General features: G+C 37.7%; 1 protein-coding gene across 1 annotated transcript; it reads left to right on the forward strand.

Moving 5' to 3' along the window:
* The first annotated feature begins 1,516 nt into the window (after positions 1 to 1,516).
* Positions 1,517 to 26,764, forward strand: TBC1D2B (TBC1 domain family, member 2B). Its single transcript, XM_009585091.1, has 12 exons — positions 1,517 to 1,673; positions 6,693 to 6,858; positions 11,450 to 11,607; positions 12,621 to 12,847; positions 14,924 to 15,301; positions 16,750 to 16,860; positions 17,987 to 18,180; positions 18,716 to 19,210; positions 21,072 to 21,189; positions 21,848 to 22,033; positions 23,415 to 23,536; positions 26,539 to 26,764. Exons 1-12 carry the CDS (start codon positions 1,538 to 1,540, stop codon positions 26,732 to 26,734), a joined length of 2,487 nt encoding a protein of 828 aa, XP_009583386.1. The 5' UTR covers positions 1,517 to 1,537; the 3' UTR covers positions 26,735 to 26,764.

Here is a 26,764-nt window from a genome sequence, read left to right on the forward strand (position 1 = left end):
GGATGTACAGAGAGGAACTGGAGTAGTAGCTCCAGGAATAACTGTGTCTGTTTTCTGATTGACTTCCTTGCACAGTGCTTCGGAGCCATTTGCCATAGGATGTTGTGGATGTTAAAGCTCATACGGGTGCAAAAAGCCAAATTGTAAAATAAAAAGCTATCTCTATGATTGCTAAATACTAAGATGGCAGATTGCTGAGCCAGAGAGAGCACCCTGGGGAAGCATCAGTTCTTGTTTGCTGTATTGCTTATGCTGTGTCTTGTAATTAGCTGCTCTTGGGGTCAAAATATGATGGTAAATGGATCTTTGGTTTGACTAGACCAAAAGTGTTCTCATATCAAAAATGAAGACAAATCTGTGCCATTTATGTGCTTTATGCAGCACTTACTGTACTTCCTTTGTAAGGAAATCTGTGTTGTTTGTTGCTCTTCGTTCTTTTGCAGCTATGCCCTGCACAGGTACCCTCTTCAGTTGTGATAAACAGAACAGAAAGCTATTTGAAATTAAGTTGTCTTTAAAGAGTAAAGACAGTCGTTTGCCCAAGTAATGAGGGTTTTTCATTGATAATGCCACCAAGCACTTTGGGAGAAGGTAGGAGAGAAAGGCTGGCTAAAAGGTAAGCACTCTATGTGCTTACAAGCCGAAGGACTTAGGTGAGTGTCTCTTCACAAGTGTTAACTTTTTGTTCCTGAGCATACCACGTTACTAGTGTCGGGTGCTTGTTCTAGACTGGTGGCTAAGGGTGTGTGTTGGAATAAAAAGGACTTTTCCAAGTGAGCACCTGCAATGTCAGTTACCAGCACTTAGTCTCTTGTTGATATTTGTAGATTGTCATTTGATGCTCTTTGAAATGACTCTTATAGCTGTGGTTCTTACTGAAGCTTAAAGATGTGTTTGAATTCTGGCTTGCTTATTACCTATTCATGTTAATGACTGTAGGCTTATAGATTAAATATTCCTGTTGGGGTTTTTGGTTTTAAATATGATCTTTCTATAGAAATTAGTTAGCTCATGGGATCATCAAGTAATACAGTATGTAAATTTAGTCATTAAAGTAGGAGGCATTACAATGCATTATTAATTTGTTGGTTTCTGCTAGTAACAAAACAAGTTGAAAAAAAGAAAAGATGGGAATCTTCCTGAGTGTGTATAAGACCTTTTTTTTTCCATAATGCAGATTTGTAATTATATATTTAAACAATGCTTTGTGTGTAAAATATAAGATGGCGCTGCTGCATTTTCTAATGTTTGAGTCTAAAACTGGAGGGGAAAAAAATGAATGTGACTACTTCTAATGGAAAATGGTTTTGGCATGACAGTCAGGGATGTGTATGAGTGCACAAGGTGCACCTTGTACATTAGTGGTTATTTCTTTCAAATCATATTGGTTTGGGCTGATTATACCTTGCTGGTCTGCTAGTTATCTGGGTTGTGTTTTTTTATTGCACTTGGAGATACTGTATTCATATACCAAAAACATGCAGCGATCTCACCAGCCCTATGGTTCTTCGTGTTGTAGGCTGCCACTCGTCAGGATATGACGTACTGGCTTCAGGAACTTCAACAGAAGAGATGGGAATATTGTAACAACCTTGATGCAGCAAAAAGGGACAGCCGAACTTCCCCTACACCAAGTGACTTTTCCAAAGGTCTTGTTGCCAAAGACAACCCTGGTAAGTTGAAAATTTGAGTAAAAACGGAAGGCATGTTTCTACTCAGTGTCAGTTAACCAGTACAAGGCATAGCACTGGGGTAGAGAGCAGTCTTAGGAAGTTTTTTGTCACATCTTGTTATCAAGTAACTCTATGTAAACTTTGCATATGTTGATGATGCTGATTTCATATCTCTTACGAAACCTGTTGATTTCTTTAAAACCAAATTTTTAAAAAGGAAGTAAAATGGAGTAGTCCTATGACTAGGTTTCATTAAGTGGCAAAGTACAGTTTAGGTTAGATTAGTTGTCTTTTAGTGGTTGCGATATCTTAAAAGCTTAGTGTGTTAAGTATCCTGAGATGTAAATGCCAGTTTTTAATGGGAACAGGATCTTTTGTATTCTGAATGACCATACTTCGTTTCCGAAAAAGTATGGTGTGGTGGATCTATCTGATGGTGATAAAAACTTCCTGCCTTTTAAAACTGGAAGAGAGTTTGCACTGACACTACATAAGTGAAATTCAATCTCCATAATACTTTTAGCCAAGCAAAATGTGATTTTAGACGAGTGTCAGAGTTATAAAAATGTATCAGTGTATTATACAAAGTTATTCTGCTTTTTTGACTACTTTGCTCAGGCACTTCTGAATTGTTTTATTCCTGAATCATTACAGAAATGGATTGCTTGCTGATTTCTGTTATCCATAAATATGAGTGAGTAAAATCCTATTCTGTGCCAAGTTAGACATTAGTAAAGCTCATTTGGGTTTAAACAGAGTCTTGAGGTCAGACATGTTTCATGAACAGATTTTATATTTTGTTGATTTAAATTTGCTCATACTGTAAACCCAGAAATGTTAAGCTGTCTTCTTCCCCGCCCTTCAATCCCCTCCCCCAGTTCAGATCCCATGCTGCGGTATTGTCCTCTAACCCAGTTTACTGCTTTCATTTGAGAGCAGTCTGCTTGTGGCTGCTTGCTCAACCACAGCTGGCTGAGAGTATGTGTTTTCGAAGGGGCTCAGCTTGATGTTTAAGCTATACCAATCTAACAGCTAGTCACTACTTAAAGAAATGCCCAGCTCTCTCCCTTGATCTAGCACTGGTGCTAGTCTCACCCTTCCTTATTCTAGTGCAGGGAGTGCAGCTAGCAGGAAACATCTTTTTCTCCAGGTTAGTTTTTGGCCAATGTAGCTTCCTGAAGTGGTTTACTCTAGAGACAGATGAGTGCCAGGATTAGCTCAAGAGAATTGTTGGGAATGCAAAGCGGGATGGTTTGAGACCACCTTTCTGGCAGCAGACAGTCTGGTTAGCAGCTTGTCAAATCCTAAGCTGCAAGAATATATGTGTTGGTGTGTAAAGATCTAACAGCTTGCAGGTGTTGGAAAGGGTAACAGGTTTTTGCTCTTTCTACCTTCAGCCTCTTGTTCTCTGCTATGTAGTCTCCCTTCTAGCATTTTGTGGTGTTTGTCTTGCCCTGTGCTGAGTTGGCTGAGTTCAAAAGTTAGCCAAAAAGGAAGTTTGCTTTTTTTTTCTGCTAGATTAATGAGTGGAATATATTTACTGTGCAATCAGGTGACTTCCAGAGCTGATGGAAGGGGGGAAACCAGGCATAGTGGCCAAGTATGGGAAGGCAGAGTGAAGGAGTAAGCAGGACTGCCCTCTTTTGGCAGCAAATTATTGGATCAGGTCAACTATAATATGTAACTTGGCCCCAAATCTCTGTTCTTTCTTGTTTGTGCTACTTCCCTCAGAGCTTAAGTACAGTGTGATATTAACCCACTGTCCCTGTAATCTGTGTAGATACTGTACCCTCACTCCTGTTTTGCATCAGATCTAGCAATCATAATCCAGTCACTTTAGATCACTGATCTGATATTTTCCTTTCTTGTAAATTGTTGGGGGTTTTCTGGATCAGCAAGCTGAACCAATTTGTGTGATTTTTGTTGTTGTTGGTTTTTTTTTTTTAATTATTATTATTAAATCCAGTGCAAGGAATGTCAAGATGAAATGCATGGGCTGAGTAACCCATCCCTTTCAGGGACAGCCTGCAGTTAAACTGCATTATGTATAATATGAAACTGCATCTAGAGTATCTCATTTTTGAGGACAAATCACAATAATGACTTTATCAGCAACTGAAGTGTTTAAGTAGGGATTTTTTCTGGGGAGAATGCGAAGAGCCTGAATGATTGATGATTGTTTCTTCTTTTTAAACAAGTACTCCAAAAATTTCCTATGGAGTTGGGGGACTCTTTAAGGCTTTGATTCCACGCTGATGACAGAGATGTGTCTTGTGGTGTTTTTTTTTTTTTTTAAACGTGAATGTGCATTTGATGATGTTCTTTATACTGGAGCGTAGAAATTGGTTTGTTTTGCTAGTGCTTGAGTACAGATGCTATCAATAATGTTTTAAATGGGGAAGTAGTTTGTCTTCAGTCCAGAAACAAAATTGCTCACTGTAGTCTTGTCTGTTTTGTCCTGTCGTACTTCCCCCTCAGTTTAGAAATCTGGACTAACTGGAACATAGATAAAGCTAAGGTACTGCTTTATGGATCAGGCTTGACAAGTTTTTAAGAATTTTCAAGGTAGTGAAAAATACTTTAAAATATTTTTTCAAAGTGGGCTGTAGGAAAGATAATGTTACAAAAACGATTCTGTAGGATTTGTCATGGAGCTGCCTTACTACCATGGAAGTCAAAGAAATTATTTATTCTTTATAGTATATGTGTGGGTTTTTTTCTTGGAATTGATTCAGTGTTAATGTAGTTTTTATAATTTGAGTTCTTAGTTATGCTATTCCTCAACTCTTGATTTGCATTAATAAAAAATGGTATGTCATGTATTTTTAAGATTACTATGTTTTGAAATAAATTGGAAAAAAAGATTATTTTTTTCGTGGTGATTGTGTTAGCAACCACGTTACGTTGTTGTGCTGTATCTGCTGTGTAGTCCATACCTCTAACCAATCAGCTGGCTGGGGCGAGCAGGGGATCATGTACAATGAGCAATCTCAGAAAGTCAGAGAGGATTCAGCCAAACTGATTAGCACGCCTGTTACAGGAAACGCATTTATTAGAAATTCAGCTCTTGAGCAATTTGTTTACCTGGGCCATGCTATGAAAAGATTTTGTAGTCTTGTCAAATCATACAGGTAGAAGATGAAACCAGCTGTAAGTATGAAAGCAGAATGTTAGTATTCCAGGCTGGTTTTGGGTGCCCGTAGGTTTTTGGTGTGGGGTTTTGGGGTTTTTTTTTTGAGGGGGGAGGTGTGGTGGTGGGTGATTGTTTTGGTTTTGGTTTTTTTTTAGTTGAAACCTATTGTTTTATCTTTCCCCTTTATTAGACAGTGAATATGATCAAAAGTTAGTTTTATCTAACTTAGCTGAATTTTTTTCAGCTCAAACAGCCAAGGTCCAAAAGAATTTGGAATTTAGTTCGGCTGGTAAGGCACTGAAGAAGTTTCTATCAGCACTGTTCATAAAATAAGTCAAGGCAGTGTAATTTGTACCTGTCTTTGAAAGATGACACAATATACTTCTGCTTCAGACACCATTTTTCAAGGGTTTGAGAGATTTGTAGTGTCAATGATCTTTTATACTTGGTATTCTTTATCACAAAATGTTGTCTTTCTACTTCTAATCTTCGATATGGGCTAAATAAGAGTAACCGTCTACTGAGTAACTGGAGGGTACAGCTTGCTTAAAGATGGTCTTTCTGCTAGTGCCAAGTAATTGTCAGAACAAAGACTGAAAGGCTCGCCAGTGATAAAACAGGGTATCGTGATTTCCCAGGGTTTTTTTCCTTCCTGCAGAGTATAATTTAAATCAGAAGCCCGTCCAGTGTGTTACTTTCTAATATAACTGCTGAATCAAGTCTGAGAGTGTTCTCAAAATTTTTTAATCCACTTCAGTACATTGTGAATGATATGGAGAAGAGTCTGAAAATTACATTTGAGCTTGTTTTTAACTCGCCTGTTCAGAGGGTTTGTAGAAGGCCATAAACCACTTCATGCTTCCTATAATGCTTTTGCTATCCATACTCTGCATTTTCTATTCCCTCTGCCTGCTGGAGGAGGGGTGAGGCAGAAAGCAAGCTATCCAGGAAACACTGAGGTAACTTATATACTACAGATTCTACAGTACGTGTTGGACAGTGTGGTATGTTGGAGACCTGGCTAGCTCTGTTGGATCAGCTTGGATCCTCTGGACTTTATTAGCTCTGGCTTAGGGCTAGCGCCAGTTCTTGGCTGATTCCTGTGGAGCCATTCAGAGCCTGCATGAGTCTGCTGGCATGTGTGCAGTGCTGGGCCGGAGCTGTGTTTCTGCCTGGCCCTGTGCCTGATCTGTAGATTTGCTGAAGTGCACAAGAGAGTTTGGCTGGATGAATTTAGGTATAGCTGCGTTCAGCTTAGCCAGAGCTAATAAATCCTCGCTGATCCAATAGGTCTCTGACATGTCTGCAGTGCCCATGCCAATGTTCTCGGCACTGGGAATGCCCAGGCTGGATTTGCACAGAGCTGGCTCAAGTCCATAAAGCTCATAGACTTGCAGCAGCAATGTCACTTTTAGGATGAATAACTTTTAGGATGAAGCACACCGTGAAAGCTGTGTCACAGTATTTTTGTTGACACTGTTCCTGACTTAGGAGTTCTGATAGACCTGAGCTTGTTTTACAAGGGGGTTTTGTGGATTAATATAATTAATCCACCTTAGTTTTTATGGCTTTATAGCTACTTAAGCTAGATGAATCAATATTGACTAATTGAGATTGTAAATCACTCATGAAATAATGCTTCATGAGCATCACACAAGTCCTGTTATCAGAAGTATGTGGCTGCAGTGAGAGCTCACTTTGCTATTTTTAAAGTTCATTTGAACAGAGCATTTTAGAAAGTTATGTTGCAATTTAAAATAAAACCCTAACTACATTACTAGCAGGCTTAGTAGTATATGACTTTATATAGCCACTATTCTTTTACTTACTGAAAGTTTTGCCTATTTTTCTTTTTCTCTCTTTCTCTTTTTTTTTTTTTAAAATAGATCTGAGTATCCTAAGTCAAAATGCTTCAGCAGAGCGAGCTAGAAATATTCTAGCTGTGGAGACTTCTCCTACAGACCTGGTGGGGGAACAAGCTGCTTCCCAACCTGCACCAGTCCAGCCAAGTGCCATCAATTTCTCACTTAAACAATGGAGTACCGAAATCAAGTAAGTTGGGGATGTGGGAGAAAGTTACCATGAGATTGATAGTTGCTGGCAGAGACTATTTCCTACTGAAAGATGTGTGTATGTGGTAGGCAGACCTTTTTAGAAGAACTGGGGGTGATGGGGTGCATCCGTGTATTGGACTGTATCTCTTCAAGTGAACTCTTTCTTTATTATACTTACTTGTTTGAAGGGCATAGCTGAACATCATTGTGTAGCATTACTGATACCTGAAAGGGAGAATCAAGTCCTGTAAAGCATTTCTAGTGATGGCTTTTCTCTCTGAACCCAAGCAGGGAGCCGGGAGTTGTATTCTCAGCTAGTACTGCTTTTTATCCTTTATTGTGTAATGGAGCTGCTAATTGCTAGCATTGTAGTAGTCATAGTATTTAGTGCTTATGAAGTGATGAAAATCAAAGCAGTATAAATCATTCTTCTTCATTTTCTTCTTAAAAAAAATAAAAGCACGTGGCACAGATTTGAAATGGATGTAGTTAGAGTTCCTGAGCAAAAATGTGGCAGACCCCTTCTGAACAACAGCAAAACCACATCTTAGCCCCTCACTCTTCATGAGTTTACTCTTTAGCATTAATTTCTTCAAGGAAAGCAGTCCTACTGGTTTTCAGCTCTCCTGTTACAGTTTCTTTCTAAATGTTTTTACTCTTTGCTCTGCCCACATAGATGGATCTTCCGCTTCTACTCAAAGGATATTACAGTGCTATTACAGAGCAGCTCACAAAGCGGAGCTGTAGCTTTGGTTAACTAGACCACATCCCTCTTGAAGCTGCAAGTAAAATGATGATCGGTTTCATCAGCAGTGCTGAGCTAAACAGATTACTTTTAAAGCGTTCCTGTTAAGCACAGAGATCTGAGAGGTTATGAAGTGGTGTTGGTTTGGGGGTTTTTTTTGTTGTGTGGTCGTGTGGTTTTTTTGTTTGTTTTTTAAGACTACTGTGTAGACCATCATTTAAGTTCTAGAAAAGATGGCTTATGGCTGGATTAAGAAATATATAAATCCTGTTACTACATGTCCTGTTTAAACTGGTAGTCTTGTATGGTTTCTTGGGTTTGCGTAGCCACTTTGCTTTGGTAGAACTTAAATTTGGTCATAATAGAACGAAAATAACATGAAGCAATTTCTGTTACTTGAAACAAGTGTTTCTGGCTTTTAAAAACTTTTTTCTTGATTTTTCGGGGTTTTTTGTCTGAATTGCAGATGATACGCTTTGGGGAAGTCTAGCTAGAAGAGCAGCGTCAGGGTAAGCCGCTCAGTGTGTTAATGTTTCTTTGTCACTGAACAGAAAGGCAACAGTGGAGTTGTGGGTTGGGAAGTCCTTTGGGTTGGAGGGAAATGTTCCTGGTGGCAGTGCCCAGCAGAAATTGTAGCACAGTGTTCAAGAGTTGGCCTTTCTCTGTATAGCTGTGATCTGAGCGGCTTGGAGTCCTTGCAGATCTCTGGGAATAAACATATAAGAAAATTTCACACCGTGAAGCTCTTACAGGCTGAACGCCACCCTCCCCCATTCCACTCTTTCTGGAGATATTCAGCTGCAGTGGTTCATCTGTCTGAAAATGTTCCTGGGAAAATAACATTTATTGTATCTACTAACAGATTATATTTTAAATTCTGTGGGGTTTTTTTCTATGGAGTGCTCTAGTGCCCCCATGTGCTCTAAATTTTAAAGCAGGCATTCATCCCTGCAAGCTGATACCAGTGGGAGATGGTGTCTTTGTCAGGATAGCTTGTTATGCTCAAACATCCTCTTCTGAGCTTTTGAAAAGTCATTTTGCAGAGGATTTACTGAGCCAGCAGCTAAAATCTGAAGTGTGTGTGATGTGGACAGTTGTGTGCTACCTCTGGCCATGTATTCTGTCATTGGGATGAGAGACTGACAACCTTGTCAGAAGCTATTTAGCTATGTGGTAATATGCTAGAACCTCTGACAAATTTATTTACATTAGCATAGGCCTTGCAGTGACATGTCTTAAAAGCTATGGACTAGCATTATCTCTGCCTGTTTTGAGCTAGCAGGTCATGAGCACTTAAGTTCCTGTATCCAGTAAGATAAATTTGCTCCGAGACTTGAGTCTGTAGCAGTTTTCACAAGAAAGCTGAGTTTTCTTCAGCATAGGTTTGGTTAGGGACAAGTGGATTTTCCTTCTAATGGCTATACTCAGCTGCTCCAGAGAGGGGAAGGGCATAGATAATCTTAATTTGGATTTATTTTGCATAAGTATTAAAGATGATCATTATTACATGCTTCCACTCCCCATATCTTTTGTTCATTCAATCCTGCAATGAATGATGCCCAATTAATAAGCAAAACTGTTCAGTAATGGTGCAAGGGTCCTTCAGATGACAGCCTTTCTCATTACACAGCTTTGGTTTATACTCAGACCATTTTGAACAGAACTCCCGTGAAAAAGCATTAAGTGGTCAGGTAAATCTTGTATGTGCAATCTCATTTGTCACTTCTTGATGGACAAGTGATCTTCTTTTACTGGGCTGAACAGCATTCTTTGAGTGTGTATCACAAGAAGGTCTAGGTAGTTGTATTGGATCTCTGTGTGGAATCAGGACAAGATTGTTAATATTTTCATAACAGTGAAAGCTAATTATTAATCTTGGAAAATTAAAATTACATAGAAGTGTGACTATAAAAGCTGGTGGCAAAAAAAGCCCCACTAAAATGTTAGAAAGGCTATTATAGTAAATGTATGCAAACAGCAATACTGTCGTGGTTGATTGTTTTCCTTCCTTCTCTGCAATTCTATGCAATTTGGGGCCGGGGTGGGATCTGATCACTTTTAGAATGTGTGTGTGTTATCCAGTATCTTATTGGATTGTGACTAGTTTTAACCCCAATATTAGAGGATGATGGATCAAGGTGTTTCTAAAACTTCAGAAAGTTTTCTCTACATTGCTGGGAGCATGTATTTGTTAAGAACCTGATAGATGTCTTAATCAAAGACTTATTCTTCCTCAGAACAGATCTATGATGTGTTTGACAGGGAAGCTATTGCTATAATAACTGCATTTGCATCCTAGGTAGCAGTGATGAAATAATAATTGGAAAAAAGTGAAGAATATGTCTTGGAGTTAAGCTACGTGTATAAGTTGAAACATACTTTTCCACTTTTTAAAATCTATTTTGAAGTACTAATTGGCATATATAGACATTTAGGCCTGAATTTTTTTCCTCTTTATGCTGTCAGCTACTTGTGTCTCTTATTTGTGTGGAATACAGAGTTGGAAACATACTGAATTGTAGTAACCTCAAGTTATATAATTATAAAATAAGACTTAAACCCCAAACATTTAAAAATACAGAATCATTAGATCGTATGATCAGGTCTTGCGTTGTGTGTCCAATTGTACTTGTCATACTCTGCTTAGGAAAATAAATATTGTTTTTTAAATTCAACTGCCTACTTTTAATCTAATAGAAGGCAATGAAGCAGTGCTACTTGAGTGCCCTTAACAATCCTATGCAAAATCTTTACAAAATTCAATGTCATCTGTGCCCTAGTTCACCAGACTACAGGGATTTTGCACTGCATAATGGTTAGCCTAGAGTTCACTTTGATCAGATGTTAAATCTCTTGTGAAGCTGAAAGACTGGGTTGAATCATCAAATGATCTTGAAGGTGTAATATGGGTTACTTTTCTGCTTAAGGTTCGAAGAGTAATAAGAGAGAATGTGGCTTGACTGACTGAAAGCGTATTTGTGGGCCTTCATCTTACCCAGACTGTGTAGAAAATGCTGAGATACTAAATACATTTCTAACTTTATACCTAAAATATTTAACTGATTCATATGGATTGATGAGGAATCTCCTTCTCTAGTTGAACAAAGACTTTACAATACTGAGCTACATTAATACTCATGGACATAAGTGTGGACTTAAACATGTCTGATTGCATGATGGTTGTGGGGGAAGCTGGGTAGGGTAATCTCATCCTGCTCGTGAAACATATTGTTCTTCTGTAGAATTATCTGGCTGGAATTTAGAGGTTGCGTCTGAAATGTTCTTGCAGATAATTGGCAACGTTCCACCTTAGGAAAGGAGAACTGCTAAGGAGTCTGTCATCAGCAATTCAGCTACAGCAGGTCTCTTGGATGATCCCAAGTTTGACATTAATCCAGAATAAGAAACTATAACATATATGTGTTTTGACTGCATGCTATTCTGTTTAATGCTTGGCAGTTATCCTAAAATTCTAAGCTACAATAACTGATCAATAAAGAGATGCTGCTTCTAAATCTTAATTTTGTTTTGTTTTATTTTTTCCCCACTGCCAAAACAAGGATAAAACAGAGGACACAAAAGACCCTGTGGTCTCCTAGATACTAATATCCTGTTAAAGTGAAATAATTCTTCTGTTCTTGAAACAGCACTGTTCATAGCAGGTGCTATTTAGCAAGATATGCTTTATTTTCTTTGAGCTTTTATTTGGTATTGGTTTTGTCTGTGTTTTAGCTTATTTTCAGTTTGCACTGTTTCAACTGCAGTGGTTGTCTTGAAAACCCCTTTATAAAAAGAATGCAAAATGGAGAAATCTTTGTCACTTTTTCTGCTGTTTTTTTCACAGAAATTCAATGTCCTCTTTAAGAAAAGGAAATAACGAAAACCGCAAGAGCATATTTTATACCACTGAAGAGTGGGAATTGCTGGATCCAACCCCAAAAGACTTGGAGGACTCGATGGCCCTGGAAGAAAAGAGGAAACACCTGGCAGAAGGAAGTAAAGGTAGAAGTGGGAGGAAGGAAGGGGAGCGTATGCCTTACCTTCTTTAATATAGTGTACTGTTATGTGTATCTCCAGGAAATAAGTGGAAGCTTATCTTTTCTTCACAAACAACATCCAGAGCTCTCTAAATTCTTTTAAAAAAAATTACTTACTTATGATGTGTTTGGAGTCCCCTGCCATTCAGATACAATAGAATAAGTATGAACTGTTGTTATCCACCGTGTCAGGTCCCTTGAGCATGTTACCATCTCTAGTTTTGTCACTTGAGTTGCAAGGTTACAGGATGAAGGGAAATGTTGAGGCTTTTGATTACTCCGTTGAGTGTCACCCATTGAAGCAGAATTGCCTTTACACTCTAAAGTATGTATATACATGTTACATTGGCTTGCTTCTGAAATGGGGGGAAAAAGTAGGGATGCATATGCGGTGGTAGCTCATCTATGCATTGTAACTGGTCCTCACATTTGACCAGTGTCTGGAATAACCTCGAGAAGAAATTTTTACAGCTCCTTAAGAGCACTTTAGCTGACATCTAAGTGATTTAATCTGTTAGAAAACATCCTTCTCTCTAAGAATACTCCCTGTTTATATAAATGGAGGTGAAACCTTATACTGAATGCCTCTTAAAAGAACAATAGGCTGTGGTATCAGTGACCTTTTTGCTCTGATGACTTCTGAACTGTTAATTATTTGAAGCAAAGTTTACTTTGCTATAGTTAGGGGTACCTTTTATCTTCTGTAATGAATTGTAAAGTTCTCTCTACGTCTTATTTCACAAGTATTAATTTATGAGCTAAATCTTTTATCTGGGAGGGGAGAAGACTTTGAGCTATATACTTTTCCCACCAAAGGAAACAACTTGGAAAATGAGGCCTGTTTAACACTATTGTATTGGGCTGTTTCAATGCTGTTTAGAGTCTAATTTTAATGACCATATTTTTAAAAGGAAATCTGAATGCTTTGAAATGCCTTTTTACTAAATGAACTGAACTATAAGAAATTGTTTTATGCAGGACTGACTAGTTCAGCTTTTCCATTCGATTTTGGCCGCATTCCACACAAAACAAGACGCCCGTTAAAAGACATGATTGGATCAAGTAAAAACCGGAACAGCAGTGACTCTTCTCCAACTGAGTGGTATTCTGGTAACGGCAACAAACTAGTCTCTGAACTGCAACTGAAGTATCAAAGCCAGCAAGAAGAGTTGGAAAAGCTAAAGAAAGATCTTTTGAGCCAAAAGGTAATTAAGCCTTCAGGCAAAGTGCACAAAAGCAAACGGATCTGGCAGGTGATTGTGAGTTTACCCTTTATGGCGATCTAACTGCATTAAGAGCTGGTTGTTTGTTATAAAATAATGGTGCTAAACGAACATTTGTTTACAAAAACTCTTGAAACAAGAAGGACCAAATTTTGCATCTGTTGAAAATTAGATCCCTGAACAAAACTTTCATTTGCACAGTTTTCATTAACTTGGTATGTATATCTTTCTTATTATCTGAAGCTAGCTTTCTCAGTGTTTGCCAAGATCCTGGCAGATAATCACAGCTTTTTTCACTATTAGTACATGTAATTCCTGAGGAACTTCTCCTTTCAAGTCTTTTTTTATTTAGTTTGTTTTTTGTTTCTTTTAATTCTGGAGGAGAAGGTGGGGGAATGGGGACTGACTTCTCTCTCCCTCCCTCCCTCCCTCCCTCTCTCAGCTGCATCATCACAAATGGTTTTGTAAATGATAGGCCTAGCCATAAATCTATGTATGTAGTACTGCCCTCATATAGTGTTCTTGCTTGTATGACCTTATAACTCAGATTTATTAAATACCTTGGTTTTATCTAAAAGAATTTCTTAAAATCAGTGGCTCATTCTAGGTATATATTTATGATTTTCCAAGTCTTTGTAAACTTCCAGATACATTATTGAACATTCAAGTTCTCAGGAATTCCATAAAACCAATTCCTATTTCTGTCGTCGTATTCTTAACTAATGTCAGACAACTATTAAAAAAAAAAAAACAAACCACCAACCCCGTTTCATTGGTAAGTATTGCAAATGCTTCTAGGGTTGAACTTACCTTCCCACAGTTCACAGTGTTAAACCATTAACCAAACATAGGAAACAGCAAATCTAATAATCCAGATTAGTGAGACTTGGAAGTGAGCAGTCTGCTGTTCTTGCTTTCTTAGTGTTTATTGTTGATCTGGAATATCTTCTTGTCTTCTTTTGTGTGGTTTTTGGTTTTGGATTTGTTGGTTGGTTGGTTGTGGGGTTTTTTGTTGTTTTGGTTGGTTGGTTTTTTTTATAGCTTAGCTGTCGGAGAGCTTCTGGTAGTAGCTAAGGCAAACTCTTCCTTTTACAGTATTTCTTTTCTTTCAAATTTCACTGTGACTTATTTGCACGTAACAGCCTTCACTTCTTGAATGTCATAGCAAGATCTCATTCCAGCAAGGAATTAAGTAGGGTTTTACTTGCAGTGTAACTGCCTTAAAAATCAGCTTCTCTTATGTGTGTGTACCCATGATTCCCCAAGCAAAACACATATATCTTTCATGCAAGTGAATAAATATTGTAATTGTCCAGGATCTATGCAATCCCATCAGCAAAGATACTTGTCCTTTTTTAGGATGAGGGAATAGAAGATGAAAATGGTAAAACTGTTAGATGGATGTGTTTTCAAAAAAAAGTTCTAGTTCAGAGCATTTGACGTTGTCTTTTTTGCAAAGACCACAGAAACTCCTTTTCTCCCTGTGGCAAGTCAGTTAATTACTTGGCTGATTCTGTGGCAAGATTTTCTAAACAGCCCTCCGAAGTCTTCCTTTTCAGCAAAGGAGCATGTATTTTTTTTTCTCCTTGTATTTTCTCTGCATCTGTTAGGGAAGAGAGCAATTACTTATCTTTCCCTTTTCCATTTTGTAATGTTCACCTCTTAATTTTTTTTGCTTAAGCCCTCTTCCTATTTATTTTCTTACAACAGGGCTTCTTACAAGTAAGCCTTTTTAGCTTCCAAGTAACTGCTGGGCCGCAGCTGCCAACTACTCTTCCCAAACCTGTTGTAGCCTTTCTAGGCAGGATCCTTAGCTCAGTGAAAGATACTTATGCCATCCGTATAGGCCAGTCATTGTAAGGTGTTAGCCTGCTAGAAATCATGTCATGTAAGTGTTTCCTTTTTTCCTTAAAACACCACCATGAAGTCTGTTACAACCTGATGATTCAGATGCAAAACCCATTCCAAAGCTTTCTTTTGCTTGACATTATATTTCTAAGTTATAAAACTTAGAAACTTAAAACTTCATTACAATTTTTCTTTTTTTAAAATTCTCAGGAACTTGTGCGACTTCTGCAGCAAACAGTCCGATCTTCCCAATACGATAAATATTTTGCAAGCCGTCTTTGTGAGGGGGTTCCCAAAGACAAATTAGAGCTGTTGCACCAAAAAGATGACCAGATTTTGGGTCTCAACAACCAGCTTGAAAAGTTAAATCTGGAAAAAGATAGTCTTAATCTGAAATGTAAAGTTGGAGAACTCAATGAGCAGCTGGGTATGTTGATGGAAACTATTCAAGCTAAAGATGAAGTGATCATGAAACTCTCTCGTCAACTCAGCGAATGTGAGGACAATACATCCTCTCAAAGTGGAGCAGTAAATTCTTCCGTGGCCTCCTGTACTAATAAGGAACTACAGGAACTGGACAGACTAAAAGTAAGAGCAATGTCTCTGTCTTGGTGGATAGGGGAATCTCTGCTCCTTATAAAAACTACTTTCTAGTCTGCTAAACTGTTTGAGGAGATCACTACAGCAGTTCTCCAAGATACTCATCAACTGAGGCTTTCTCTGCTTGGAATCTACACTTTGAACTGTTATGTGGCAATCTAAACAGGACTCTTATATTTTGAGCTGGTCTGTACATCTATAGTACAGTGTCCCATACTTTCAGTAAATTAATCATTGGTGTGGAGGAGGAATGATGTGAGAAGTAATCAAAGGAACAGGAAAAAGTAAGGGTAAGAGGAAAGTATAAGCATGGAGGAAAACAACCAGAAAGCTTGCTTTTTTTTTTTTTTTAAAATATCAAAAGTGAGGAAACAAAGAGCATGTGGAATGGCAAAGGGGAGCTCTGAGGAGAAAAAAGGAGGAGGAGTATAAAAACCTGTTTTACTAATGCTGATTCAGGTGTTATCAATGCTTTTTTTTTTTTCCCCCTCTAACCTACCTCAGTGAATGTGTCAGAAGTTCTTAATGGAGTTACTGAAGTTACCCACTTTGCCCTAAACATGCTTTCTTGCTTTTGGATAAATATTGTATTCCAAATTGATTAACATTCCAAGGGATTTGGAATACAAGTAAGTCATTAAAATATGCATAAACATTCATAAGTTTCTTTCCTATATGTGAGCCTGGGAAATTTTAGAAAATAAAATTGAAACTAGAAATTAATGGTCTTGGCAGAAAGCAGACCAAAGTTTGTAGATGCTGTGGAGTTTGGGAGTATTGTAATTGTTGGGAAGGTACCAACATTTCCTCATCCCACAACCTCAGGTTTCAGAGGTAATGTTTGTAGCGTGGAGCTGACCGAGTTAGGCAAGGAAGCTTATTGCTAAGGATTTGTATTTTTGTATGAAGGTAGACATCAAACTTGTACTTTAAATGAGAACTGGTGAGGTTAACCAAAACCCAAGGGGCATTTGCCTCCACTTCTGGTATTGGGTGGTGTGTGCTTCTGGCTGGTGCGCGGCAGCGTGACCTCTCTGGTGTGTTCAGCGTGCGCGTTTCTGTTCCTCTCCCTGGCGGCGCAGCCTCGCGGGGCTGGGCCTGCCCCGTGGCGGCGAGCAGCGGCCGGCTGCCTTCTGCCGGGAGCGTAGCACTGGGAGGCATGCAGGGGAGGCACGGCACCACGCCGTACAACTCTGTGCTCACATTTGGCATGTGTGTTTGACTGACGTGAAACTAAAAACAGTATTTAATTTGATCCTGGTATTTTTAATGATAAGCTATTAGTAGCTGCTCGCTCTGTATTCTGTATTCTTACCAGAGAAAGTATACTTTCTTTGTAAGTATATACTTACTTTGTTAGTATACTTTCTCTGGTAGGCATTTGCTGTTTGTAAGATATTTTTATCAAAAATCCAGTTTGTTTTTTTTATCAACAGGACAATCTTCAGGGTTATAAGACCCAGAATAAATTTTTAAATAAGGAGATTTTGGAACTTTCTGTTCTACGAAGAAATGCAGAAGCAAGAGAGAGAGAATGGCAGGCAAAGGTCAGACTAACACAGCATGTTCTCATTTTGGCAATATCTAAAGCAGTTTTCAAAAATGCAGCTGTAAATCTACTCGGGGAATGTAACTGTGGAGCGGAAGTGGAATGACTTAAATGTATTAAATATGATAGCTTAAAAAAAAAATATCCCCCCCAACTTAGTCCTTACAGACTAATCTTTCTGAATGGATTCTTGAAAGAAGTAATTGACTTTAAAATCATGTTAAACAGTGGAACTTTTTCATAACTTATGAACACAGGCATGTATATTTCTGAAAACATTGTTTCCTCAGAATTAAGGCTGTAATAATTTTCTTGAAGTATGCAAAAGGCAGGGTGTGTAAGGATTTGGTATGTCACTGAGTAGAGCGTTCTCCTGAGCACGATGGATGACTACGCTATTGTGAATGTAACTTTGGAAGTGTGTTTCTATATAGATGAATTTGAGTGTAGAGAAGTTGTGGGTAAATAATGAAGATTTCCATTGCCGGGGGCTAGGAAAACACGCACACATCCGTATCTAAGGCAAGATACCTGTAGCTATGGTTTGCTTTTTGGTTTTTTGGAAACGATGCACACAGCAGCCAGGTCTAAATGCTGTATTTTTGGCACAGAGGTGTATGTTTACAATTCCTACATGCTATTACCTAACTCATATCTTTAAAATTCCATTTAAGTTCTTTTTGTTCAAACATGCATAGACTAAAGCTGGTGCTTCAAAAGCACGAAATGGTTGAGTTGTCCTTCGTACAATGTAATGATAATTAAAGCTTGCTCAGATTTTCCGCATGTAAAAATACATGTAGTAGAAAGTCTTTGGTCTACTATTCTGCCTTAAAAGACTTTCTGTAAAAAGCCACACGTATCTGAGGTTTCTTTCCCAAGTACTTTTTATACGGAATTTTACAGTAGTGTAATAAAATGCATATATAATTTTTATTTTCCACGCGTAAGTGTTGCTTTATGTTTTCTGGTGCTACAAAAATGGGAAAGTAAAGCTGACTGTTCTTGACTTACAGGTTCTAAGCAACATAAACTAATAGAATAATATTGAACCAGATTTTAAAGGAAGTGTAGTACAAAGTAAGTTTCTGAAGACTTACAATATTATGTATTGTTTTCTGCAGTATACTAGCTTGGAAGCCAAACTCTGTCAGATAGAAAGTAAGTACTTGATCTTGCTTCAAGAAATGAAAACTCCTGTTTGTTCTGAGGAGCAGAGTCCTGCTCGTGAGGTCATCACACAGTTACTGGAAGATGCCTTGAAAGCAGAAACTAGTGAACAACCAGAACAAGCGTTTTTCAAACCACACCTGGTCAGGTAATTTGGTCCTATTAAAATAAAAGTTTGTGTATCTTGGTCAGCGGGCTCGGTTCTAACACTGGAAAACAGACAGTGGGGATATATTTGCAGGATTTGGGGTTTTTAATGTATTTCCATTCATGAGTAACAGTATTATAATGAAATCCTTTTAGCTGTATAAATATATTTATTATTTTATTTGAGATACAGTATAAAACTTAGAGTCAAATGTTGCTGTATAGCTGCTGAAGGTGAGCTACTGAAGAGATGGGTTCATTTGAACTTGACCGTGTTCTTAAACAAATTGCTTAATCTGTGTAGTAATATATATTAGAATATGGGCACAAAGTCTTTTGTATATGGGATTATAAAAGTAATTATTAAATAAAGGATATACTTTGGAAAAAGGTTTAAATAATAATTGTTAAAACTTGAAAACTATGGGGAGTGGCTTGAGGGATATCTGAAGTAACTTTAGGATGGGAACGTGAGAGTTTCAGGGCTACGGAACACATTTTTAAAAGCCTCTTTTCCTTTTTCCCCTCCATTTCAGTGAATATGATATATATGGCTTTCAGACAGTCCCAGAGGATGATGAGGAGGAGAAACTAGTAGCAAAATCACGAGCTTTGGACCTGAAATCGCTTTCTCTCAGTGAAAATCGAGAGATCTCCACAGGGGTAAAATGGGAAAACTATCTTGCAAGCACAATGAATAGAGAGATGATGCGCTGTCTAGAACTAAAGAATCTTATTCGATCTGGAATTCCACATGAACATCGTTCCAAGATGTGGAAATGGTGTGTCAATCTCCATGTTAAAAAATTCAAGGACAGCACTGTTCCTGGGTACTTCCAAACCTTGCTTCAAAATGCTCTGGAAAAACAAAATCCTGCATCCAAACAAATTGAATTGGATCTCTTGAGAACTTTGCCAAACAACAAACATTATTCTTCCCCAACATCCGAAGGAATCCAGAAGCTGCGAAATGTGCTGCTGGCATTTTCATGGAGAAATCCTGATATAGGGTATTGCCAAGGACTCAACAGGTAAGATTTTGCAAATCTTGAGTTATAACTATACAGTGAAACACTTAATGAGCCTTTCAAATCACATGTATAGCGACATGCTTTTGGACAGCCATTTCCTTATGGCTTGTATGTTCATAATTTATAATCTTTAAATAAACAAGTAACTATCAAATTTTTTTGAAACAATAAAAAACCAAACGACTTGGATCATGAAACGTGTAAAATCAGCTCGGCAAAAGAACTGGAATTCGAAATAACTCACATAAGAAATGTTTTACATTGTCTTCATGTCAGTTGTAGGGGATCTTTTTGCTTTTGTGTGCAAGAATTTGTTAGGTTTTTGTTTTTTTTTTAAACAAGCAGAAATAAATGCTTGAAAGCTTTTTGCGCTGATAAGGCCGCAAATTTCAGCATTTCTCTCAGGATGTCTTCAATCAGAATTGCAGTAATCAACTTAAGGATGATTCTCATGTCACAAGGCTAAGAAAAATTTGAAGTCCTTGCAGTTGGCGTTTGCCGGAATAGTTTTGGTACTTTGAGATCTGTAGCAAAGGAAGGTGTTATCTGAAGCAGGTATGTTAGTCTAACACCCCCCTCGTCCCCATGGTATAATACTAAAGATGCCAGTTTGCGCACTAATTTATGGACTAGAATAGGGTAAAAGACTTTAGAAATAGAGCAGCTTTATCATTTGAAACAATTTGAAGAAGTAGTAGAATAGTAGAATAGAGGCAGTGAATAATGCAATAGAGGTAATGAGGTGGTGGTGGTAGCAGTAGTAGAGGTAGTGGATAATGTAGTAATAAGTAGTATTCTTTTTCTGAGTATTCATCACTAGTGGTTATGTACTGTAGGTAAATCATATGTTTTTAGTATTAATATTGTCACTGGCATGTCACAAGACATGTCTAAAGAACTCGGCTGTTGCAATCTTGGAGCAACATGTCTCTGGTGACTAGAAGGTGTTAGAAATGCTTTTGCTAAATTTGAACTTTCTGTGCAGCATTATTTTCTCCTGGGACATTTTTGGTTTTACTGTAAATAATTCTGCATTTGGGTATACTTGCAGAAGTTAAAAGCAAATTAAATATTTATTCCTTGCTTTGGCTCTCTTAAGCTTTTTAAAGTGTGATCACCTTATTAAGCTGTGTAACATCAGAAGCAGTTCAGCTCCTCTTGCATACAGAAATAAAACAAGTTTACTTGGAGAAATATATTGGAGGTTACCTTTCATATTCAAACAACTATCAGCAACGTTAAGTTATTCTCTGATTTTTTTTTTTTCATGAATCTAATTGGAAACAGGAAAACCAGGAATGCTGCTGCTGTTTAATTTTTTTTTTTTTCTACTTTAAGAAATTCTTAGAACAAGTTTAGTCTTTGAAAAACTTTAGGGCTTTTTCTTTTCCCTAAAAGACAACGGTAGATAAAGACAAGTGTTACTTATTTATCTTAATGGATATAAAGTAAACATGCTAGAAAAGATTTTTTTTAAACTTACAACAATTTTGTGTGAAATGCAAGAAGAATGTGTTCTTCTCCTCTTTAATAAAGAAAGATAAAAGTCTGGGAATTGGAGTAGTATATTTAGGACTTGGAAGCTGCTTATTATTTTGCCTTAGTTCCTGGAAAAATGGCTTCAAGCAAATCACTTTGCTTTTGCCTTTATCTGTTTTCTTACTTAATTGAATAAAAATCCTTGGCTTGGCAAGGCATCTCATTGCCCCATCTTAAACTTCATTAACAGTTTTACTGTTTAGTGTGCTCCTGTTAATACATTTATCTCTGCTGAACAGAAACAAAGGCTTTATTGTAATTGTTCTTAATACATTTTGTGATACTATACTAATCTTTTTCTCCAAATAAACGTTATTTTCAGATTGGTAGCAATTGCACTTCTGTACTTGGAACAGGAAGATGCTTTTTGGTGTCTAGTAACAATAGTGGAAGTTTTCATGCCTCGTGATTATTATACTAAGACACTGCTAGGATCTCAGGTATGTGCTCTGCCAAAATAAAGCCTGGTCCTGTAAACTACAGCCAGTCAAAAACTTTCCTCTAAAACTGTCTGATAGGCCCTTTTTGGGGGATGTGTTGGGTTGACAAAGGTGAGTTCCAAGCACCAGGGAAATAACTGTTCAGATTATTAGCTTCACAACATTGACTAAGCTGATTTATCATTTCTTTCCTCAAAATTGGTGGGGGGTGGTTATGGGCTGTCCGGGAGAGTGGGGGTGAGAATGCATTTTGCAGTACTGCGAGCAGTATATGCTGTGGCACTCTCTGCTTCCAGGTGATGCTCTGGTACATGCTGCCTCCTCCCTCCAAGTCCTTCCCCAGCTTGTTCTCTGCTCTGGTGCTCCTGCACCAGTGCAGCACAGTGACCTGTAGCAGGAACACAACATCTGCGTGTGAGCAGCCCTGTGAGACTGGGGGTGGATTGAGAAGCAAAAGGTTGTGTCAGCAAGGGTGGTGTGCATTGGGGTGGCCACATACGTTTTGGGTGGATCTAGCTTAGAAGCGTTAACTAGACAGTCCTAGGTTTCCTGGTAGCTCTTGAAAAACTTGCACGTACAGATTGGTAACAGCCCTACTTTGAATGACGTAATTGTTGGAAAATTAAGAGCAATAATGTCATATTTGTCATCTCTTCAGGTTGATCAGCGAGTATTCAAGGATTTGATGAGTGAGAAGCTTCCACGACTGCATGCTCATTTTGAACAATACAAAGTTGACTATACTCTTATAACTTTCAACTGGTTTCTTGTGGTATTTGTGGACAGTGTGGTTAGCGACATCCTTTTTAAAATCTGGGACTCCTTCCTGTATGAGGGACCAAAGGTGAACTGAATGAGCTAAGTTTTTTCAATTGTTACTTGGTAACAAAATACTATGATGTTACTGAGTGCAGGTGGAAGAACATTGTTTCACAAGAATCCTGTCAGAATCACAAGAATCACTGGTAGGAAAAAAAGGGAGGAAATGTGCATAAATAACCAGTCAAAACTTTTATTTTTCCATTTTATCTGTGTTCTGCAAGTTAAAAGCTTGAGTTACATGGAAGAATTCTAAATGCTAAGTATTTTCTTTTCACCACCCACCTTTTTTTTTTTTTTTTAACCTTTGAAAAATAAAGCTATAGGCAAGTGCTGTTTACTCCTACGTGCAGCTGTCAATCAGTTTTAAGTAATTATATCAAAATGAGAGCAACTTTTATAAAGAAGAAAGCTTAAGTGAAGGAGGCAGAAGTTCAAAGTATTGAAAAGATGTAAAAATTAGTGGTAATCAAGTTTAGTTTGTCTCTGCCGCAACTATTTGTTTTATTTCTGCAGACATTTAAAGTACAACTGACAAACAATTACTGTCTGGGTTCCCATCTCATAAATCAAGGGGTGGGGGTGAAGGAATTTTCATGTTTCATATGTGTTGAATTGCAGTGAAATAAAATCGATGCAGGAAAAAAATCATTGGATTCAAACACAATAATAACACTAAAGCAGATAATGTAGGCAGTTGGAGAGAACAGGAGAGTTATAAAATAAGTAGGCAAAAACTGTGTGTTTGCTAGACTTCTTGTTGGCCTCATCTGAGCATTCTGATACGCAGTGATATTTTGGTTGTGTGTTCATCCAACTCAGTTTTAAGCATCATGGTATTTTGTGAAGGCAGCCGGGTACAGACTGATGAAGTTTAGAACTTACAGAAGCCTTTTCAGAATGAAGGGAAATAATGCTTCTTCCAGCTCACGCCAAAGTTGATTGACAAACTGGTATCAGAAATTCCTTCAGTATCAGTCCCTCAACTTGCTGGAAAAATTCAAGGCATTGGGAAACAACCTGTTTAAAAACCAAAACTTAATTTTAGGTCTGAAGTGACTTAATAAGTGCATTCAACAGGCCCAGCAGTCTTTGTTCTACAGCTGAATTAGGAACTCAAAACTTCAAAGAATTTGTATGCTATAAACCCAATATTGTATTCTGGACAGAACTGCAGAACACCTTGTCTTGGTTACAGGCCACAACAGAAGTTTTTGGCAGCTTTTGGAAATGGGAGACGGGGCAGGGAGTGGCAGGGAAGGGAGACAGAGGGAGGTGTGATTAGATAGCTCAAATGCAGCCTATAGGAAGAGTAACACTTTTTCTTTGAGTTTATAATAGATAATAATGAGAATCAGTGCATTCTGTTCTTATAAAGAACCAAACATTGTATGTATTTTTATCAGGTAATATTCCGATTTGCCCTGGCACTTTTTAAATACAAAGAAGAGGAGATCTTAAAACTGCAAGATTCAATGTCCATTTTCAAGTACCTTCGATATTTCACACGCACTATACTTGATGCTAGGTGGGTAACTCAAACTTGTGTGTAATTGAAATACTTGTAGTGGGGCATGGAAGAAGTCTGATGTGGTTTTTTGTTTTGTTATTATCTAGATCTTAATTTAGATACAAAGCAACTAGAGATGAAACTAAGTACTAAGATTTCTCATGAGTAGTTTTATCTAGCGGAGACAAAAGCACAAGTGATGAATGCATAATTGTAAAATTTTAGGTATGATAGAGATTACTTTGCCAGGTTGGTCTTGTTTAGCTGTTGTATTGTGGTAGCAAGACTTAAGAATTTCAACCATAGGTGAAGTCTCCCCCTGCATTGTGGACACAATTTATGTTGTAAAATGTTTTATGATAAATGAAAACATATCCTGGCTCAAGTATTAAAAACGTGAGCTATGACCCACTAGGTTTAGATCTCTTATGCATCATTAATGCATAGGCTAATGCCACATAACTCCAGCTGATTTTAAGATACACTTTGAAGCAGAGAATAAATACAAATTAGATACTTTTCTGTTCTTCAGTCCTTGCATAGGAATTACAGTTTGTAAATTAGGACCTAGTGTTTTTAGGATCCTAGTTTCAAGACTGTAAAGCAGCAGAATAATCTTAAAAAGAAAAGATTGGTTTAATATCTGAAAATATGTTTTGCACAGATATTGAAACTCACTGATTTTGAATTTAGTACAGAATTCAGTATACTGGAATCTGAGGTGTTTGTTTTTACCACAATAAATTCCGTATGAATTTAGGCTTATACTTTGGCTCCTACTGCAAGAGCTATTTATTATTTTTTACTTCCTGTGTTTCAGTTTTGACTGGAGAGAAGTTAAAACTGAATAATCTTACTCTGTGCTTAAAAAGGATTGCTGGGACATGCAGGGAGAATGTTCTGCAACTGATTTAAGGGGTAAAAGTCGTGATAACAGATGTTGCTTCCTCTGCTGAAACTTCTCCAAAAACTCTTGAAGGGGAATTGTGTGGTGTTTTGTATTTTAGCATTCCCCGCTTTGATTTGACAAACGCTGGACAGTTGTTGTACTCAGCTGTCTGTGACCAAAATAAATGCTGACTCCGATTCCAAATCTGGAAGTGACAGAGAAGTATGTACTTGATTTTGGAAAGAGCGTGCACATGTTTGTTTTAGTTACTGTTTTCTGTTAAAAACTTGTGGATATTTTATAATCAATAAATAGGCTATTTTATAGCTTATAATCAAATGTGCAATATGTAATATCAGTAGTACCACAGCAGTATCGCCAGAAACTAAAGATTGCAAAAGAAAAGGCGGGGGGGGGGGGGGAAAAAAAAAATTTAAATCTTTTTGCTCTTGCCTAACTTGCACAAAACTTTGGTATTTAATCAGAGCTGCAGATTTGGCTTTCCCTTCCTTTTTCAGTTCCATAATGGAAATGATGTCTTGGCTCTCCTGTCTAAACCTTCTGGTGCTATAATAACCTATCTTAAAGATTTTTAATATTGCTGGAAGAGATCTCATTTTGGTGTTAACAAAATGAGCTAATTGGGTATCTTTGGCAGACAGTGAGTTCAGGTGAGGACAGAATTCAGTGTATCAAGGATATTTACAATACAAATATACTCTGTGCTGGTCTGTAAATCTCTGTTTTCTTAGGATTTTAAAGGTTGGAGTTGAAAGCAGTGGTGTAGTGCCGCCTAGGGGATGCGAATTTGCCTGCTAGAACTGATAAGGCATGATTCAAACTGCCTGGTTTCTTATTCTACCATTTTTGAACAAGTTTTACAGCATCAAAATTTGAGCAATACAAAAGCATGTGAATGATGTCTTTCCTAATATGGGCAAAAAGTCATCTTGTTGTAGAGAAAAAATTCAGAAAGATTACTTTTATAGAATTCATGGACATCCTGAATGCGTTAGAAAGTTAGTTTGCATAGAACTTCCAAGTTTAAGCTCTCTAGTGGAGAAAATCTCTACAGACGTGCATATTATACTTTAGGTTATAGGATGTCATAGTTAGGTTTTTCTACGGATTAAAGTTGTGTTCCATAGCATGTTGTGCACAGGTAGAGAAGCTGTTGGAATACGTTGGAATACGTTCTGTTTATAAATAGCAGGAAATCGTTCTTGTTCACTCAAAAATACAAACCCAGGAGAGCTTAGCCTTAAAGAAACTGTCCAAATAAATTTTCTTAATATTTGGGTTCATTTGATAATTAAACTAGAATGAGCTAAATTCCAGTTCCCCTTTTTCCCTTAGTAAATAATGAGATTTTTTTTTAGATATAGATCAACAGTAACGATGTAGTTAACTCTGTCTTTGGACTGATTAGGCAGATCAGTCACTAGTTTTGCTGTAACTGAATGATAGTATTGTGCAGAATGACTCTGGAAGGGTGATGGATACTCTTGTGGTACTTTGCTATGTGATCTGACGAGCCTGAGTTGACACTAGCTCAGAGATCTCTCTGCTCCAGCCAGCAGATTCCCAGAGCTTTCTCACTGTAACATAAAGTTTGGCTTATACATGTTTTGTATTATCCTTGTCTGTATTTGTATTATCCCAGGCTTTATCTGGTCTCTTACACCACTTCATTATCTTGGATAACTTGAGAGCTGACTGTCCTGGGATTGAACGAGCTTCAGTGAGTTATATGGAGGAAATCATCCAGTCTATAATCGGGTAACTGGGTGTACCAAGTAATCAATCTAGCCAATGAAGCTCTGGTTAGCCAAGCTTACATCTTCTGTTCGATGTTGTCAAGGCTGTAATCGCTATTGCATTACATAGAGTTTGCAGGTGGCTTTGCAAATTGTTGAGCATTTGATAGCACTTTATCACTTGAAATAACTTTAAAACTGAGTGCTTTATAGAACTTTCTTTTAATACTGAGAACATCTGAGACCGGTCAGGTATGTGAAGGAGACCAGAGATATCAGCCATATACTAAATATTGATATGGATGAAGTCCAAAACTGGTTTTAAAAACCACCAAATATGAATGATTGTCTTCTAACATTGTGTAATCTTACAGGAAGCTGACTGGTATTGCTTTTGGAGACCTGAATCCTTTTCCATTACGTCAGATCAGGAACCGGAGGACCTACCACCTGGAGAAAGTGCGTCTTGAACTGACTGAACTAGAAGCCATTCGTGAGGATTTCCTGCGTGAACGAGAGACGTGTGTAGAAAAAAGAGACCTTATTAGTGATGATGAGGAGGATAGTTGAAACTACTCAACATAAACTTTTCTTTGGGAT

This window comes from Fulmarus glacialis, unplaced genomic scaffold (assembly GCF_000690835.1).
Source record: "Fulmarus glacialis isolate BGI_N327 unplaced genomic scaffold, ASM69083v1 scaffold18969, whole genome shotgun sequence".
Taxonomy (NCBI): Eukaryota; Metazoa; Chordata; class Aves; order Procellariiformes; family Procellariidae; genus Fulmarus; species Fulmarus glacialis.

Excerpts from the sequence above, each read along its gene's own strand:
- TBC1D2B (XM_009585091.1), top strand. The coding sequence starts at position 1,538 with ATGACGTACTGGCTTCAGGAACTTCAACAGAAGAGATGGGAATATTGT. Across the intron at positions 15,302-16,749 it reads AGGAACTGGACAGACTAAAA|GACAATCTTCAGGGTTATAA; the intron begins GTAAGAGCAATG and ends TTTTATCAACAG. Across the intron at positions 23,537-26,538 it reads CGCACTATACTTGATGCTAG|GAAGCTGACTGGTATTGCTT; the intron begins GTGGGTAACTCA and ends GTAATCTTACAG.